This window comes from Haliotis cracherodii, unplaced genomic scaffold (genome assembly GCF_022045235.1).
Source record: "Haliotis cracherodii isolate W230 unplaced genomic scaffold, xgHalCrac1.p SCAF_19, whole genome shotgun sequence".
Classification (NCBI taxonomy): Eukaryota; Metazoa; Mollusca; class Gastropoda; order Lepetellida; family Haliotidae; genus Haliotis; species Haliotis cracherodii.
Genome location: NW_027266274.1, coordinates 6,022,931 through 6,037,884, shown reverse-complemented (window position 1 = coordinate 6,037,884; position 14,954 = coordinate 6,022,931). Strand labels below are relative to the sequence as shown.

At 41.7% G+C, this 14,954-nt stretch overlaps 1 protein-coding gene across 1 annotated transcript; it reads left to right on the top strand.

Annotated features, from left to right (window-relative positions):
- The first annotated feature begins 2,590 nt into the window (after positions 1-2,590).
- LOC139467060 (galactose-3-O-sulfotransferase 2-like) lies at positions 2,591-8,796 on the top strand. Its single transcript, XM_071248774.1, has 3 exons — positions 2,591-2,634; positions 3,694-3,756; positions 6,470-8,796. The coding sequence occupies exons 2-3, from the start codon at positions 3,704-3,706 to the stop codon at positions 7,698-7,700; spliced, it is 1,284 nt and encodes a 427-aa protein (XP_071104875.1). The 5' UTR covers positions 2,591-2,634; positions 3,694-3,703; the 3' UTR covers positions 7,701-8,796.
- The last annotated feature ends 6,158 nt before the right edge of the window (positions 8,797-14,954 follow it).

The following is a 14,954-nucleotide window of genomic DNA, read 5'->3' as shown; positions in this document are numbered from 1 at the left end:
GTGTCTGAGTGGGGTTGGGTAATCATGTTAAACTCCAGTACTATAAATCGGCATCAGTCCGATCTAGTACAAGCAGACACACACACACACACACACACACACACACACACACACACACACACGTGCATGCACGTCGCTATATAAGTGCAATAATCTTGGACGCGACGTTAAACCCAATTTCACCTCACCTCACGAGAGATGTCTACTATCTTGGCGATGTGAGTCGTCGATCATCAATTATAAGCTCAACAACAAAAGTTCCTGTGACACCAATATTTTAGTGTATTTTTCAAACGAGTAAAGTTTGTTTTCAATATTGAATTACATGTATGGAATCAAGTCACAAAAACGCAACTGCTACAGCAAACCATGCATTCAATGCAAAAGTTGACTTTTATGCAAGCCCCATGCATTTCACTACCCAAGAATGGGTATAAAAACGTGCGTAAACGGGATTCCATATGCATTGTTTAGCATCGTGCTGAAAACAACCACTCCGAAAACGAAAATACGCAATTGCTCAACATTACGGAATGCCACGCCTGTTCGAAAATGAGGGTCTGCGAGCCATTGGTATGCTTGAAGCAGGATCGAGTCAACGTGATGTTGCAAGCCAATTTAACGTCCACAGAAACAGAATTTGGTGTTTATGGCAACGTTGGCAACAGACGAATGCAGTCAGAGACCATCCTCGGAGTGGCAGGCCACGCGTAACCTATCATCGACAAGACAACTGGATTCGAACAACACACCTACGAATTCGATTCCAGCCAGCAACAGTGACTGCAAGAAGCATCCCTGGCCTTCGACGAATATCTTCACAAACCGTACGTCGTCGCCTCAGATGTGCAGGGATTGTCGCCAGAAGACCCGCCAGACGTCCCATTTTGACAGGACACCACCGTCAAGCACGTCTACAGTGGTGCAGACAGCGTCCACGCAGGACGGCCATGCAGTGGGGAACAAGTTCTATTCACTGGAGAGTCTCGTTTTCACCTCAGCCACATCGATGGCCGGATTCGAGTGCACCGACGTCGAGGTGAACGTTGCGTCAATCATTATGTCATGGAGGAAGATCGGTTCGGGGGCGGCAGCGTTATGGCATAGGGTGGGATTACAGCAAGACAGAGGACCCGTTTGATAGTGGTAGAGGGAAATCTCAATGGACAGCGCTACCGCGACGAGATCATCGACACTGTTGTTCTACCGTTTTTGCGTCGTCATGGCCCAGGCCTTCCAACATGACAACGCCCGGCATCATATTGCTCGACTTGTTCAGGATTCTCTTCAACAAAACAACGTGAATGTCATCCCCTGGCCGGCTCGCTCCCCTGATCTCTCACCAATCATGCACATGTGGGATGAGATGGATCGACGTCAACCATGTGTTCTACAGACACTCCAGGAACTTCGAAACATGCTCCAGTAGATATTGATAGATATCCCACAGGACTTTGTGCGACGCCTGGTCCATTCCATGAGACGAAGATGTGTTGCGTGCATCGCAACCAGAGGTGGACACACACGCTATTGATTTGTAATTTGACATTTTGGCATGTTAATGTTTTCTTATGAAATCACGCATTTTCTGAAGTCAGTATGGCAAATTAAACCATTAAACACTTACAGGGGTCTTTTATCTGTTGCAAACCGAAATTGTTTCAGATTTGGTAAAAAACATAACTTTCCATTAAATCTTATTCAATGTCACAGGAACTTTTGTTGTTCAGTATAGTATTTTATCAACAAACATACTGCCGTGGGGCAGTCCCCTTTGTTATTAATAGAAAACAGTTTTATTTGAATCAAGTTGGTGACAAGTGATATTTGTACAAATACAATATGTAGCCTTTAAGAGTGGGAAGTAATGTACTTAATACATGCAAGCTGCTAAGGGTGTACGGTACATCCTTCGTAGTTAGGCTCAGAACCTCAGCCTCCCCTCGTAAAACCCATACTTGTAACAGCGCACTCGTGACCAACTCGTGTTATTCCGGCACAAGCCGAATAGCGACTCGTGCCCCTCTCATGGCCATTCTTGCGACGGGCATATCTAAAAACAATTGTCAACTTGTTGCGTAATGGTTCACATATAGTTCCCAATATATTATATATATTTCAGATGCAATTTAAAGCACATCGGGACGTGTGGAATTATACAGTATGATTGAACATATTTAACTGTGTTTTGGGTATATTTTTAGATGCAAGACATATGTAAAATCAAAAAATATTTGTGAGGGATTATTTGCCAAAGAACTCGAAATCGTATTTTCGCGCATAACATTCATCGATAGGGGGACGAGTCTTCGTGCAGGTCACGGAAAGGGGCGAGTTGTGGCGAATGGTAAAGAGCGCATGGAACAGGTCACAAGATGAAATCAAGTCTCGCGGAGAGATAATGCATTACTATCATGCCCGTCGCCAGCACACTTGAGATACAGACTGCGATATCATACAAACGTGCGATAACATAAGATAACACCCCCTACGCCTATTTTAAATTATGTATAGTGGGTTATCATCTGGTGGAGATATGAAAGCGCTTGTGCAGTTTCCATTTGCGATTTATCAATTCGGTTGGAGACACGGCAACGGAGGTGTTTGTGGGATTCAGGTCGCAAGGCAAGGACTGTAACTAAGACTTTGGTAGAACCAGGATTCCGCTCGAAAAAGCTACCCTTCCTTAACTCCCTATCGTTAACATAGACTTACGATAGCCGCTTGGTTAGATATTATACGTGGAGCGGAAATCAGGGCTTCAGACCCCATCCAGGTATGAGTACATGCGTTCGATTAGTTTGTATGTTTGTTTGTTTGTTTGTTGATTAACACCGCACTCAGTAATATTCCAGCTATATGACGGTGATCTGTAAATAATCGAGTCTGGACCAGACAATCCAGTGGTCGATATCATGATCATGATTCTACGTTTTGGGGATACGATGACGTGCATCAATCAAGTTAGCGAGCCTGACTACCCGATCCCGTCAGTCGCCTCTTACGACATGCGTTTTCGCCTTTTCCTACTAACATGGGTTGGTGAAGACCTATTCTACCCCGGATCTTCACGGGTCACTTAAGATTTGTATAATTTTAGTGGTTGGAGTCTTCCGAGGTTACCACATTGCGTATTATTTCGGGAACTGCAGTTAGTTGTCTTTGATGAACACTGGTTGTTATACACTTGTCAGTCCGACCACATCCGTGGTAGAGCGTCTGCCCGGAGAGCGGAAGGTCGTGGGTTCGATCCCCCGCCGCGTCTTACCAAAAGTCGTATAAAAAATGGTACTTATTGTTACCCTGCCTGGGGCTCGGCATAAGGGGCTAAACAAGGACTAGTCGGCTCGGAGTCAGTATTTTGTATATTGTGTTGAGTGCGGCGTTAAAGATCATTCACTCACTAACTCACCTTGAGGGTATAACCTTGATACTTGTATGCCACCGGAGACTGGTGGACTATATGGTGCCACTGTTTGCTAGGCAGAGTTACGCCCCTTAGCCATGATCCGCTTGTCGTAGGTTCGAATCCAAAATGCGCATTATTGTGATCCGTTGTCAGCACCATACCCGCCCTCAGGTTTGGCAAAGTTGATAAACTTGGGATTAAAGATTACAACTGACACGCCGTGAACTGACTGAAATAATGTTCTCAATGACGCACAATCTCACGTTTAATGACTTGCATTTCAGCAACCTTGAAATGGCGAAATTGTGCAAAATCTCTTCCATGATTTCAAAACGGGCCATGATAAGGTAGGTGTTTAGTCAAAGCAAACGTAACTCATATATGGTGTTTTTAAGTAAGGGAATGAGTATAGTTTTACTCAGCGCCTCTGTGGTCTAGTGGTAGAGCGTCCGCCCGGAGAGCGGAAGGTCCGGGGTTCGATCCCCGACCGCGTCATACCAAAAGACGTTAAAATATGGTACTTGTTGTTACCCTGTCTGGCGTTCGGCATTAAGGGGCTAAAACAAGGACTGGTCTGCTCGGGGTCAATATACTGTGTCTGAGTGGAGTATTCATGTTAAACTGCGATATGGTATCTCAGTGAGCTAGCACTATAAATCGGCATCAGTCCGGACTAGTACAAGCAGCCCCCAACACACGTACATGCACGTCGCTATAAAAGTGCAATAATCTTGGACGCGACGTTAAACCCCATTTCACCTCAACTATAGTTTTACTCCGCTTTTAGCAATATTACAGCAAGCTCATATTTTAGACACATATTAAAATGAGATGAATTTAATTTGTATGGAATTTCAGGATATATGAAAATATAGAAGTATATCTGTGTATATATTAAACGTCTTTAATACATGTAAAACCGCTACATATGAAATTTAATAAATACATATCATCTAGCGTGTTTATAGAAATATCACTATCATGACAGTAGATATGTATTTACAATCAGTGTGTAACATGACCGAATGTTTCACTCAGGCAATTTACAAAACGCCAAAGTATTTGTCGTTTTACAAATATTTTTCCATTTATTATTTTATGATAGCGAATTCCAAACATTATTATGCTCTATTTCATCACGAAAGTCAATGTATACGTTCTGGCGTCTAATTTTAGTAGGTACAATGTGAGAAGCCCATTTCTGGTGTCCCCCGCCGTGATATTGTTGGAATTTTGCTAAAAGCGGCGTTAAACCTCACTCACACACTGTAATTTAAGCATAATTAGTCTGCTGTGATGTTTTTAAGCCCCTTAGAACTTTTAAATAACGTTTAGTCAATCTGACAGAAAATAATTGTAAATTTAAATATTTGGCGTGTTGTAAATCTGGAAATGGAAATGTAAGTGGAAATATCAGTCATTGTACACATTGACTGATTCTACACTGACTGTAACAAAATCCTACTGACCGAAAAGAAAACATGACGCTTTTCGTTAGAATAGGTTATGTAACATAATGAAGATGACGACCTACATGTATATATTGGTTGGAAAAATACCCAAACATCATAATGTATCTGGCTTCAACAATGCGCCCGTGACCTTCAGATTACTGTCAGGGTCACAATGAAGAGCCACGGGTTATCTTCCATCAATGTACTGTTATGCATGTGATAAACCCGTGTCGTTTTATCATTGTGTTCAGGGACATACCTGGGTCTGTCTATTTCTGAGTTAGGGGCGGTCGGGTAGCCTAGTGGTCAAAGCGTTCGCTCGTCACGCCGAAGACCCGGGTTCGATTCCCGACATTGGCACAATGTGCGAAGCCCATTCTTGGTGTCCCCCGGCGTAAAACCATACTCACTCACTATTTCTGAGTCAAGGGTCTCTCAGTAATACACTTAAGGAGTCCACGGAATGAACATGCGGATCCAAGGCTGGAGACACGTGGCACACTAGACCTCATGTCCATGAATTTTACTGATGTCAAAACACTCCATATGATCAGAAGCCTTATGCCTATTGTACATGGGGATTTCAATGTTAGATTGAAGAAAATCAACCATTAACGCCATGAAGTTTGAGTGTGCTTGTTACCAGTTAAAATGGCAGTTGTGCGAACCCGCAGTCTAACGCTGTTTGTTGTTTGGTTGTTTTTTAACGCCGCACTCGGCAATATTCCAGCTATATGACGGCGGTCTGCAAATAATCGAATCTGGACCAGACAATCCAGTGATTGACATTAAGAGCATCGATCTACGCAATTGGGATCGATGACATGCATCAACCAAGTCAGCGAGCCTGACCACCTGATCCCGTTAGTCGCCTCTTACGACAAGCATAGTCGCCTTTTTAGATTTAATTATTCAAATAGTAATTATTTGCGTCAATTCTCATGCAATTAGTATACGTGATATTGGCGTCCTGTAAATCCCTAGGTATCGTGGTCTCTGGTATATCCAGGCGTATGGTGATCCAGTCTTCCAAGTTGCCAAAATTCACTTTGCAGAGTTGCGTCCCTTGGTATGCCAGAAACCTATGATCGTGGGTTCGAATCCAAGTTCGACCCGATTATGTTTCTAGGTTTGTCAGACCATACCCTTACTCGTGGGTTTCATCAAAGTGATAAAAGGCCTAGGACCTGCATCAATTCGGGCTTTCCTACAACATGAAGCTGACATATTAATGGCGGCGTTAAACCCAATTCACTCACTCACTCTAATATATCTCTCTACAGATATACATCGGGAGAAAATATTTCTCATATTCATCATCTAGGGCCACAACACATTATATATCATTCTTTGTATGTTTTCATTACCAATAGGGCGGTAGGAATATTGCTAAAAGCGGCGTAAAAGTATACTCACTCACTATATTCTCCAAAACGTGCCAGAGTTATAGACGTGTTTGACATCATCGTGATGCTTCCAAAGAATAAGCCAGACTGTGTTTAATTAATTCTCTTGTGTATATTGCTTTCCTATTGTTTTAATGATTCAAACGAAATGTTTCGTTTGTGCCTTGTATTTGTAAACTAATATTAAACTTCGCTTTCAGATTGGTGTGTTTTGGCGCAGTGGCGTATGTTTCCGTGTTCGCTGTTTTCCAGTGGCCTAGACAACCAGTTATGACAAATGTAATACAACGCATGTGTGAACGGTCCCCAGCCTTTAGACCTACTTGTTCCTGCCAAGAGCGCAAAACGACACCGTCAAGACCCTCTCCGCAACCTTCCGTCATTCACACAGCGAATCCGACGAAACGGTTGCCAGAAAAACAACACGTTGCTTTCGTTAAAACGCACAAGGCGGCCAGTTCCACTGTCCTCAACATTCTTTACCGGTTTGCAAGAGAACGAGGCCTCGTAATTATTCTACCTAAGCTGGGTAACTATCTAACAGGCACATATCTCAACAAGACAAGGATCTTACCGCCGCCGAAAGGGAAGAAGTTTGACATTCTCTGCAACCATGCTATATTTAACTACACATCCTTCTCGTCCTACCTCCCAACTGACACAGAATACATTGGCATTGTGAGAGAACCATTTCAAAGATTTGTCTCGGCGGTAAACTATTATAGATTCACACACCCCAAAAAATACCTTCAACGAATTCCTGGGAGGCGCGGTGCGATTCTGAAGACCTATTTGGAGAACCCGATGGCTTGGGAACCAGAAAACCCCATGCAGTCCATGACTAATAACAGAATGGCCATAGATTTTGGATTTCCTGCTCAGCTCTTGCGCAACGAGTCTTTGTTCGATGAATACTTGATATCTCTCAACAAAACGTTTCGTGTCGTGATGATTGCTGAGCAGTTCGACGAATCGCTTGTCCTGGTGAAACGAACTCTGAACTGGAGCCTCAAGGACGTGGTATATACCATTAAAAACAGAGCTCGTTTTAAAACAAGGGCTTCTGGAATAGAAGGAAAGTTATTGATGAATTTTTATCAGGTGTCAAATTTAGATAAAAAACTTTACGACTTCTCCCTGAAGAGATTCAGAAAGCAAATTGAACAGGAAGGTCCTGATTTTCATAAAGAGGTGGAATATTTCCGAACATTGCGAGAAAACGTTGCAAGTTTCTGCACTCGTTGGCAACGCAAACCTAAACTTGAGATCCCACCCAGCAACTGGTCACGTGGATTCAGCGTGACCAGACGCGAGTGTACGTTAATACGTTTAGAAGAACTACCCTTTGTCTCGTATCTACAAAGTCAACGCAAGAATGACCTATTGGGTTTGGGGGCTAATTATGACTTTATGAAATCAATACCTCTTTGACTGATAGATTGTACCAAGAAGTTATCATCTTAAAGAGGCACTCCGTTCTACAGTCTGGCGCCATTTCTTGTCAATCTCATTAAACTCAGATCTAAGTTCTCGTTGCCTCAAAACAAAGATCTGAGGACATCCCACTGCGGGTCACGCCAGAACGACCTTTCGCGAACTTTGACCAACCACTGAAATGACTAACAAGAAATCGACATCAGCCAATTAGAAAGCAGCTTTCTCCAGCTTTACGGCACTGGCGACTTCCATTTCAGACTACGCCTGAAAATATGCTGACACATTCTCGATTAAAATTTTGCAAACTGAACAAACGAAGATTCCGGAATGTCTAATATATGGTTGAGATTGTATGACAGTGCTTCCCACGTACTGTGCAACGCCTCCTCCGTTCAAATATTTATCCCACGGAAGCGAGAGATAGACGATGATTTTGACGGAATCAGCCGTACTGTCGTTCGGAATTCCCCGTGTTAACGTTTTCGAGGTTGCATGATTAGAAAACACATTCCGACTGTCACTTTCATGATCTGGTAAGCGACGCTTTGATTGGTCGGATGAAAGGTCGTTCTGGCGTGACCCGTAATGGGATGTCCTGAGATCTTTGTTAAGCGATAGCGAGAACTTATACCTGATTTTAATGAGATTGCATTTGTGGTTGCAGTGATGACATTGTAATAACGTAAGCACATGCAGCAGCACATGTGGTGTCTCCTTAGGCAAGTGACTGAATGGGTACCCGATAGCATGGGATAGTAATGACTCTTCACCAAGCGCCTCAAAGGCAGCTTGGATTGTATACTCTCCAGGGAGCTGAGAATGAAAATCAAGTGCACGCTGATCCATTGACCAGGGTAACAATAATGGAGGGACACGCGCATTCACTTGGTGAATAGATCTTGGCACATAATTAACGCATTATTATTGTGATTGCTATTGTCATCATTATCATCATCATCATCATTATCATTAACTGTCTTGTGTGACAGGTCGTCTCTGGAACCGTGAAGGTCCGGGATCGAATAGGTCTTCAGCAACCCATGCTTGCTGTAACGGGCGACTATGCTTGTCGACTAACGGGATCGCTAGGTCAGGCTAGCTGACTTGGTTGATGCATGTCATCGTATCCCAATTGCGTGGATCGATGCTCATGATGTCAATTACTTGATTGTCTTATCCAGACTCGATTATTTACAGACCGCCGTCATATAGCTGGAATATTGCTGAGTGCGGCGTTAAACAACAAACAAAACATTTTATCTGTGCAAATTGGTTAAAAAACTGTCAGATTGATTGATAACATGAAGGGAATGCAACATGTTGAAGGTGAGGTGAGGTGAAATGAGGTTTAACGTCGCGTCCAAGATTATTGCACTTATATAGCGACGTGCATGTACATGTGTGTTTGTGTGGGGGGCTGCTTGTACTAGTCCGGACTGATGCCGATTTATAGTGCCAGCTCACTGTAAAACCATGCCGCAGTTTAACATGAATACCCCACTCAGACACAGTATACTGACTCTGAGCAGACCAGACATGTTTTAGCCCCTTAATGCCGAGCGCAAGACAGGGTAACAGCAAGAACCATCTTTTAACGTATTTTGGTGTGACGCGGCCGGGGATCGAAACCCGGACCTTCCGTTCTCCGGGCGAACGCTCTACCACTAGACCACGGAGGCGGTTCATAAATGTTGAAGACATATATTTAATAATATGTGTACCTGTTAAAAAGAACAAGTTAAATTCTGATAAATATGAACACATCTAATAACATTCATTACAATTTATGAAGGTTTTGTTCACTTCATTTAAATAAAAGACTCCTTTGAGAATTGTTTAACATTTGTTTGGACTGTCGGATCATAGTAATACTAAAATACATATCAATAAAGTTGAGTTCGAATTATCGAGGTTTCATTGTTCTTTTTATATCCAAGACGATAATTCTAATGTCAAAAGCACAGGGATAAGCGCTGTCCATGCCAAACCGGAATTAGGTAGGTAGCAACTGCTATTTTCTCGATGGACAGTACAAAAATGTGATTTCACCCGCGCACATGAAACATGGTTTAGGTTTTCAGCCCAATTAAATTAATATTTTAAACTAAATCTAACATATATCATGCTCCGAAGGGCTTTCGGCAATTGATGTGTCATGGACATTGAGGCAATTGATGAGTCACGTGTGTCACTTTTTCCTTAGTTTCAAGCACCTGCGGCAAAAGGGAACATGATTTAATCTTTAAATCATGTCTTAAGACGACTAGTCTAAATATGGCCTATCACTGCATGCGAAAAGAATCGATCTCGTACTGCCAAATAGTCATCCTTGAGTGTCTAGTACTTTATATATCCATTCTGTGTCGATAAATGCCCCTTCGCCACTATAGGTTCATTTTACCTATCCGCATCTATCATTTTTGTCTCTGACTTAGCACGTAATGTTTTTCGCACGTGAGATTAATTTGATTGGTCGGCTGTTTTATACGTCAGGTGGGAAACGAAGCTATGGCGGTGAATGGATCCAGGGTATTTGACTATTTGTTATAATAGAAGGAGACAAAATAGGCTGGATAGTCGAGGATTATCACATCCTCACCACCCAACTTTGACATTACATTATAAAGGTGAGCTCTGGTAGCTCTGCTACCCTGTTTTTGTGCGAAATCAGCCCTGTTGGAAGCTCTCTTAAAATATCAAGCGTACGTACGTACTGAACAGCAATGTATCACCAGGAGTGAGTGCCGTTTGACACTAGTATCTTAACAACACCTGAACATCTCCAACACCATTTAAACATCTCCAACAACACCTTGACGTCTCACCCAACAACGCCTGAACATCTTACCCTACAACACCCGAGCGTCTCACCAAACAGCGCCTGAACGTTTCACCAAACAACGCCTGAATATCTCCAACAACGCCTGAACATATCGCCCCATCACACCTGAACATTTTCAACATCACGATCGCTGCCTGATTTAGTGTTTCCCTACAGCTGTCACCAGGGCAGATCCGGCTGTGTAAACCTACAATGACAGTAACAAATACTACTTTAGGTTTCACATCACGATTCAGGTTTACATTAGTGTTTCAATTGCATGGCCAAAATATGTACTTAACAGAAAATGTAGGCAAAATCAGATTTTGTGTTGGCATATTGATTCTACAATGCATATTACTTTCAAATGATGACTTAACTGTTGTGATGTTGCAATCCGATATATTCCAGCAAAGGAAACCAAGTAAATATTCGAGTCATGATTAGACAAAGCAGTGGTTAGTATAATGAATGACAATGCTTGCCGCCATCTCATCCTTGAGTATACAGGGTACTATTACAGGGCTATTAGATTCTGATAAAGTGTTAAACCTAAGACTCCATTGTGAGTGGAAGACGTAATCTGTTATTGACATCACACGAATCCAGCGACCTGCTGATGCATACAATCTACATCATTCCGTAAATAGTTTTCTAATTATCCTCGAAAACCAACACACCAGCCATAAATCCTTCAAATATTTCATGCATAGATCAATATGATCATGGTATTACCATGCTATTCATAGTTTTAATTGTATATCTACCATGGGTGTGCAAGACAGTATTCATTTTTAATATAACCACTTGGTGATGATATATACACTTCCCATTAATTTGTAATTAAGGTGATCACATGCGTGCCTTAATTTTGAAAACTTCATACTAGTATTTGAGTTCACTATATAGCTAACCCTACCATGTCCAACCCCAAGAAGTGGCCAGTAACAGATACTATTGACGAATGCTATGCTACTTGTTTGAATTGTTATTTTGGGTAGGTTTTACTGATACATCATCGATGATCGATCATGATCTGATATCGTTCAATCATGGTCAGGGGCGGTCGGGTAGCCTAGTGGTTAAAGCGTTCGATCGTCACACCGAAGATCCGGGTTCGATTCCCGACATAAGTACAATGTGTGAAGCCCATTTCTGGTGTCCCCCGCCGTGATATTGCTGGAATATTGCTAAAAGCGGCGTTAAACCATACTCACTCACTCACTCTTATTGCTTGAAAAGAATAGCATCAACATTCCACGCACATGATTTGTATGTTTTGTTTCCGTAAATGCGTGGCTTGAAATTTCAAATAAACCAACATGTCGACATACATGCTACAAAATTAACGTTTCCCGTATACTTCCCCGCCTACAAGGCGGGGAAGAATAATCAATCATGGTCAACTAGCATCTCCCCTTCCACTGATGTACCCGCCACTCTTTCATATTTAGCCCTGTGCTTGAAGATTGAGAGTGACAAAATTTGTCCACAAGACATTAGGGAGGATTTCAACTTTCCAGTAGTCAGCTTTCCTATAAGTCGCGCAATTTTCGAGCAGCTCTAGCATTTGGTGTTTACATTTCAGAGATTTTGAGGTACAATCGCCCATGCTCTTTCTACGAAGACTTCAAAGAGCGTCCTAAGTTTCATGCTCAAAATGTGTTTGATGAGGGCTACAAGATTCAAAGCCTTAGTGAATTTTTCAAAATGTGTTGTGGTAGATACGTGGTGGACATTTCCAGATTTGGTGCAATTTCCTTGTTTTGACTTGTACCATATATTCTCGAGTGGGTTTTTACAAGTGCACGATTAGCTTGCCTTTGCAAGTGTTTGTGACAGGTGCCACGTGTAGGGCAAGATATGCGAACACCTGATGTCATTACTGTTTCATTGTGATTCATAAACACGTGTTTATAATACAGTTGTTTATGAAAAAGGGGTTTGTCGTTTTTATTTAGGTGAAGAATTCTAGCCACGACTAGTTTCCCAATCATGAGGTAATCTTCTTCAAGAGGTGGGGGCACGGGTGGCCCAGTCGTCTAAGGCGCCGCGATTCGCTGTGCAGAGTTGCGTCCCCTGGACACGCCAGAAACCTATGATTGTGGGTTCGAATCCCGGTTCGCCCCGATTATGTTTCTAGGTTTGTCAGCACCATACCCGTGCTCGTGTGTTTCACCGAAGTGGTAAACGTCTGAGACCTGCATCACTTCGGGCTTTCCTCCCACATTAAGCTGACACGCCGCGATATAACTGGAATACTGTTAAAAGCGGCGTTAAACCCAACTCACTCACTCACTCTTCAAGAGGTAATGGACGACTGTACTAATGCATATCCATATTTGTCATGCAGATATTTTCCTTATACTTGCTACGGAAGGTAGACACAGCATCGTATCAATATACGATGGAGAGGATGGTAATTCTTTCCAGGCCTTTGTACAAAGGGGTTGCATATATCGGAGTGAGTGAGTGAGTAAGTACGAGACTGAGAGCGAGACTGAGTGAGTTCTATAAGTACTGAATACAGACATTCAAAACGCGTGTCAGAACGTTCTTTGAGTTTGAGTTTCAATACTCTATGTTAACTTTGAAAATCTACAGTTCCTCGGTATCTAGGCGCTAACGTTAACGTGGTCAACAAAGCATCTCCATTACGTAAACAATTGTCTCTGTACCTCTTCAACAATCATGTTTTGTTTTGTTTGTTTGTTTGTTGTTTAACGCCGGACTCTATTCCAGCTATATGACGGCGGTCTGTAAGTAATCGAGTCTGGGCCAGATAATCCCGTGATTGACAACATGAGCATCGATCCACGATTTTTGTTTTTATTATGATAAAATGGAAATGGATTATATTGAATGTCATAACAGAATCAAACTACTCAGACAAAACGCTGTACAGGCAGGATGATTCACGAATAAGCGTGAAGAGTCAAAAGGACATTTGGAAATGGCGTCTACATGAATCCAAATCAGAAAATAATTCTGTGAAAAAATGTAAAATTCAAAGTTTTGAGATGTTGTTTGGAAAGTTTCAGTTTTCTAAACTCAGCAGTTGTGAATATGTTAAATAGTTTATGATGGATGGACTACCTGACATAACTTACAGTGGAGTGAGTGACTATTGTTTTCTGCCGCTTTTAGCAATATTCCAGCAATATCACGGCGGGGGAACCAGAGATGGGCTTAACACATTGTACCCATGTCTGGAATCGAACCCGGGTCTTCGGCGTGACGAGCGAACTCTATTGTACCAGAAAAATCTCGTTCAATAGTCACCCTATATATGTATTTTTTGCTTGTTTGTTTATTTGTTGTTTAACGCCGCACTCAGCAATATTCTAGCTCTATGACGGCGGTCTGTAAATAATCGAGTCTGGATAAGACAATCCATTGATTGATATCATGAGCAACGATCCATGCAATTGGGATAAGACGACATGCATCAACCAAGTCGGTGAGCCTGACCACCCTATCCCGTTAGACGCCTCTTACAAGCATAGTTACCTCTTACCACAAGCATGGGTTGCTGAAGACCTATTCTACCCCGGATCTTCGCGGCTCCTATATACAAGGTTCTGTAAACCCCCAAAACTGTAAAGGATTGATTGACTTTTTTTAGTTTAGTTTCACCCTTAATGGCAGAGTTATTTCAGCACTGCATTCCAGACTTCTGAACGTTGTGCTTCTTGTAACTCATATGACCAATGTGTTGAGTCTATTACAAAGAATGTAAATACAAGTGACATCACTATAGCTAGATACACTCTGTAAATATGTTTAGAATGTAAACACATACAAGAATATGTTCAAATCCTAAACGGAATACACATTTGGTGTGTTCAACTAAACACAATTGCGGTGTAAACACATGAAATGAACTATCGTCTTAGCCTAAACACCACCTAAACATAATATCACCATAATTTAAACATGTTTTAGTACCATTAATATACTCTGTAAAAAAGAAACGCAAAAGTGAGTTTAGATGTATATTTTATATATATCATATGAATAATCAGCAGATGGTAATTGTGTTCAAATTGGCACACACCATTGTCATTGACTCAGGATCCATACTGACAGACAGACAGACAGTTTATTAAGTAATTTAGGCAATAGTACAATGCAGATTGGATATTAACATTTGTCACGTTTGTTTGTACAAATAGAATTCACAATATCACCGTCTTTGGACCAGCGACATACATTCACATTAAAATTGTGCAAAGAAATTCTAGTTTACAATAAGCTCTGATTAATCTTTTATCATTTAAACAAGTTAAATATCTTTCAGTTTGTAACAATGATTTTACTTTGCTGTAATTGCTAAGATAAAGTGATTCCGAAATACTTTGGTGCCACTGTTGACAAAATATATCCTTGAGTCTTTGCTTAAAATGAATATAAAAATAACTGTGGAT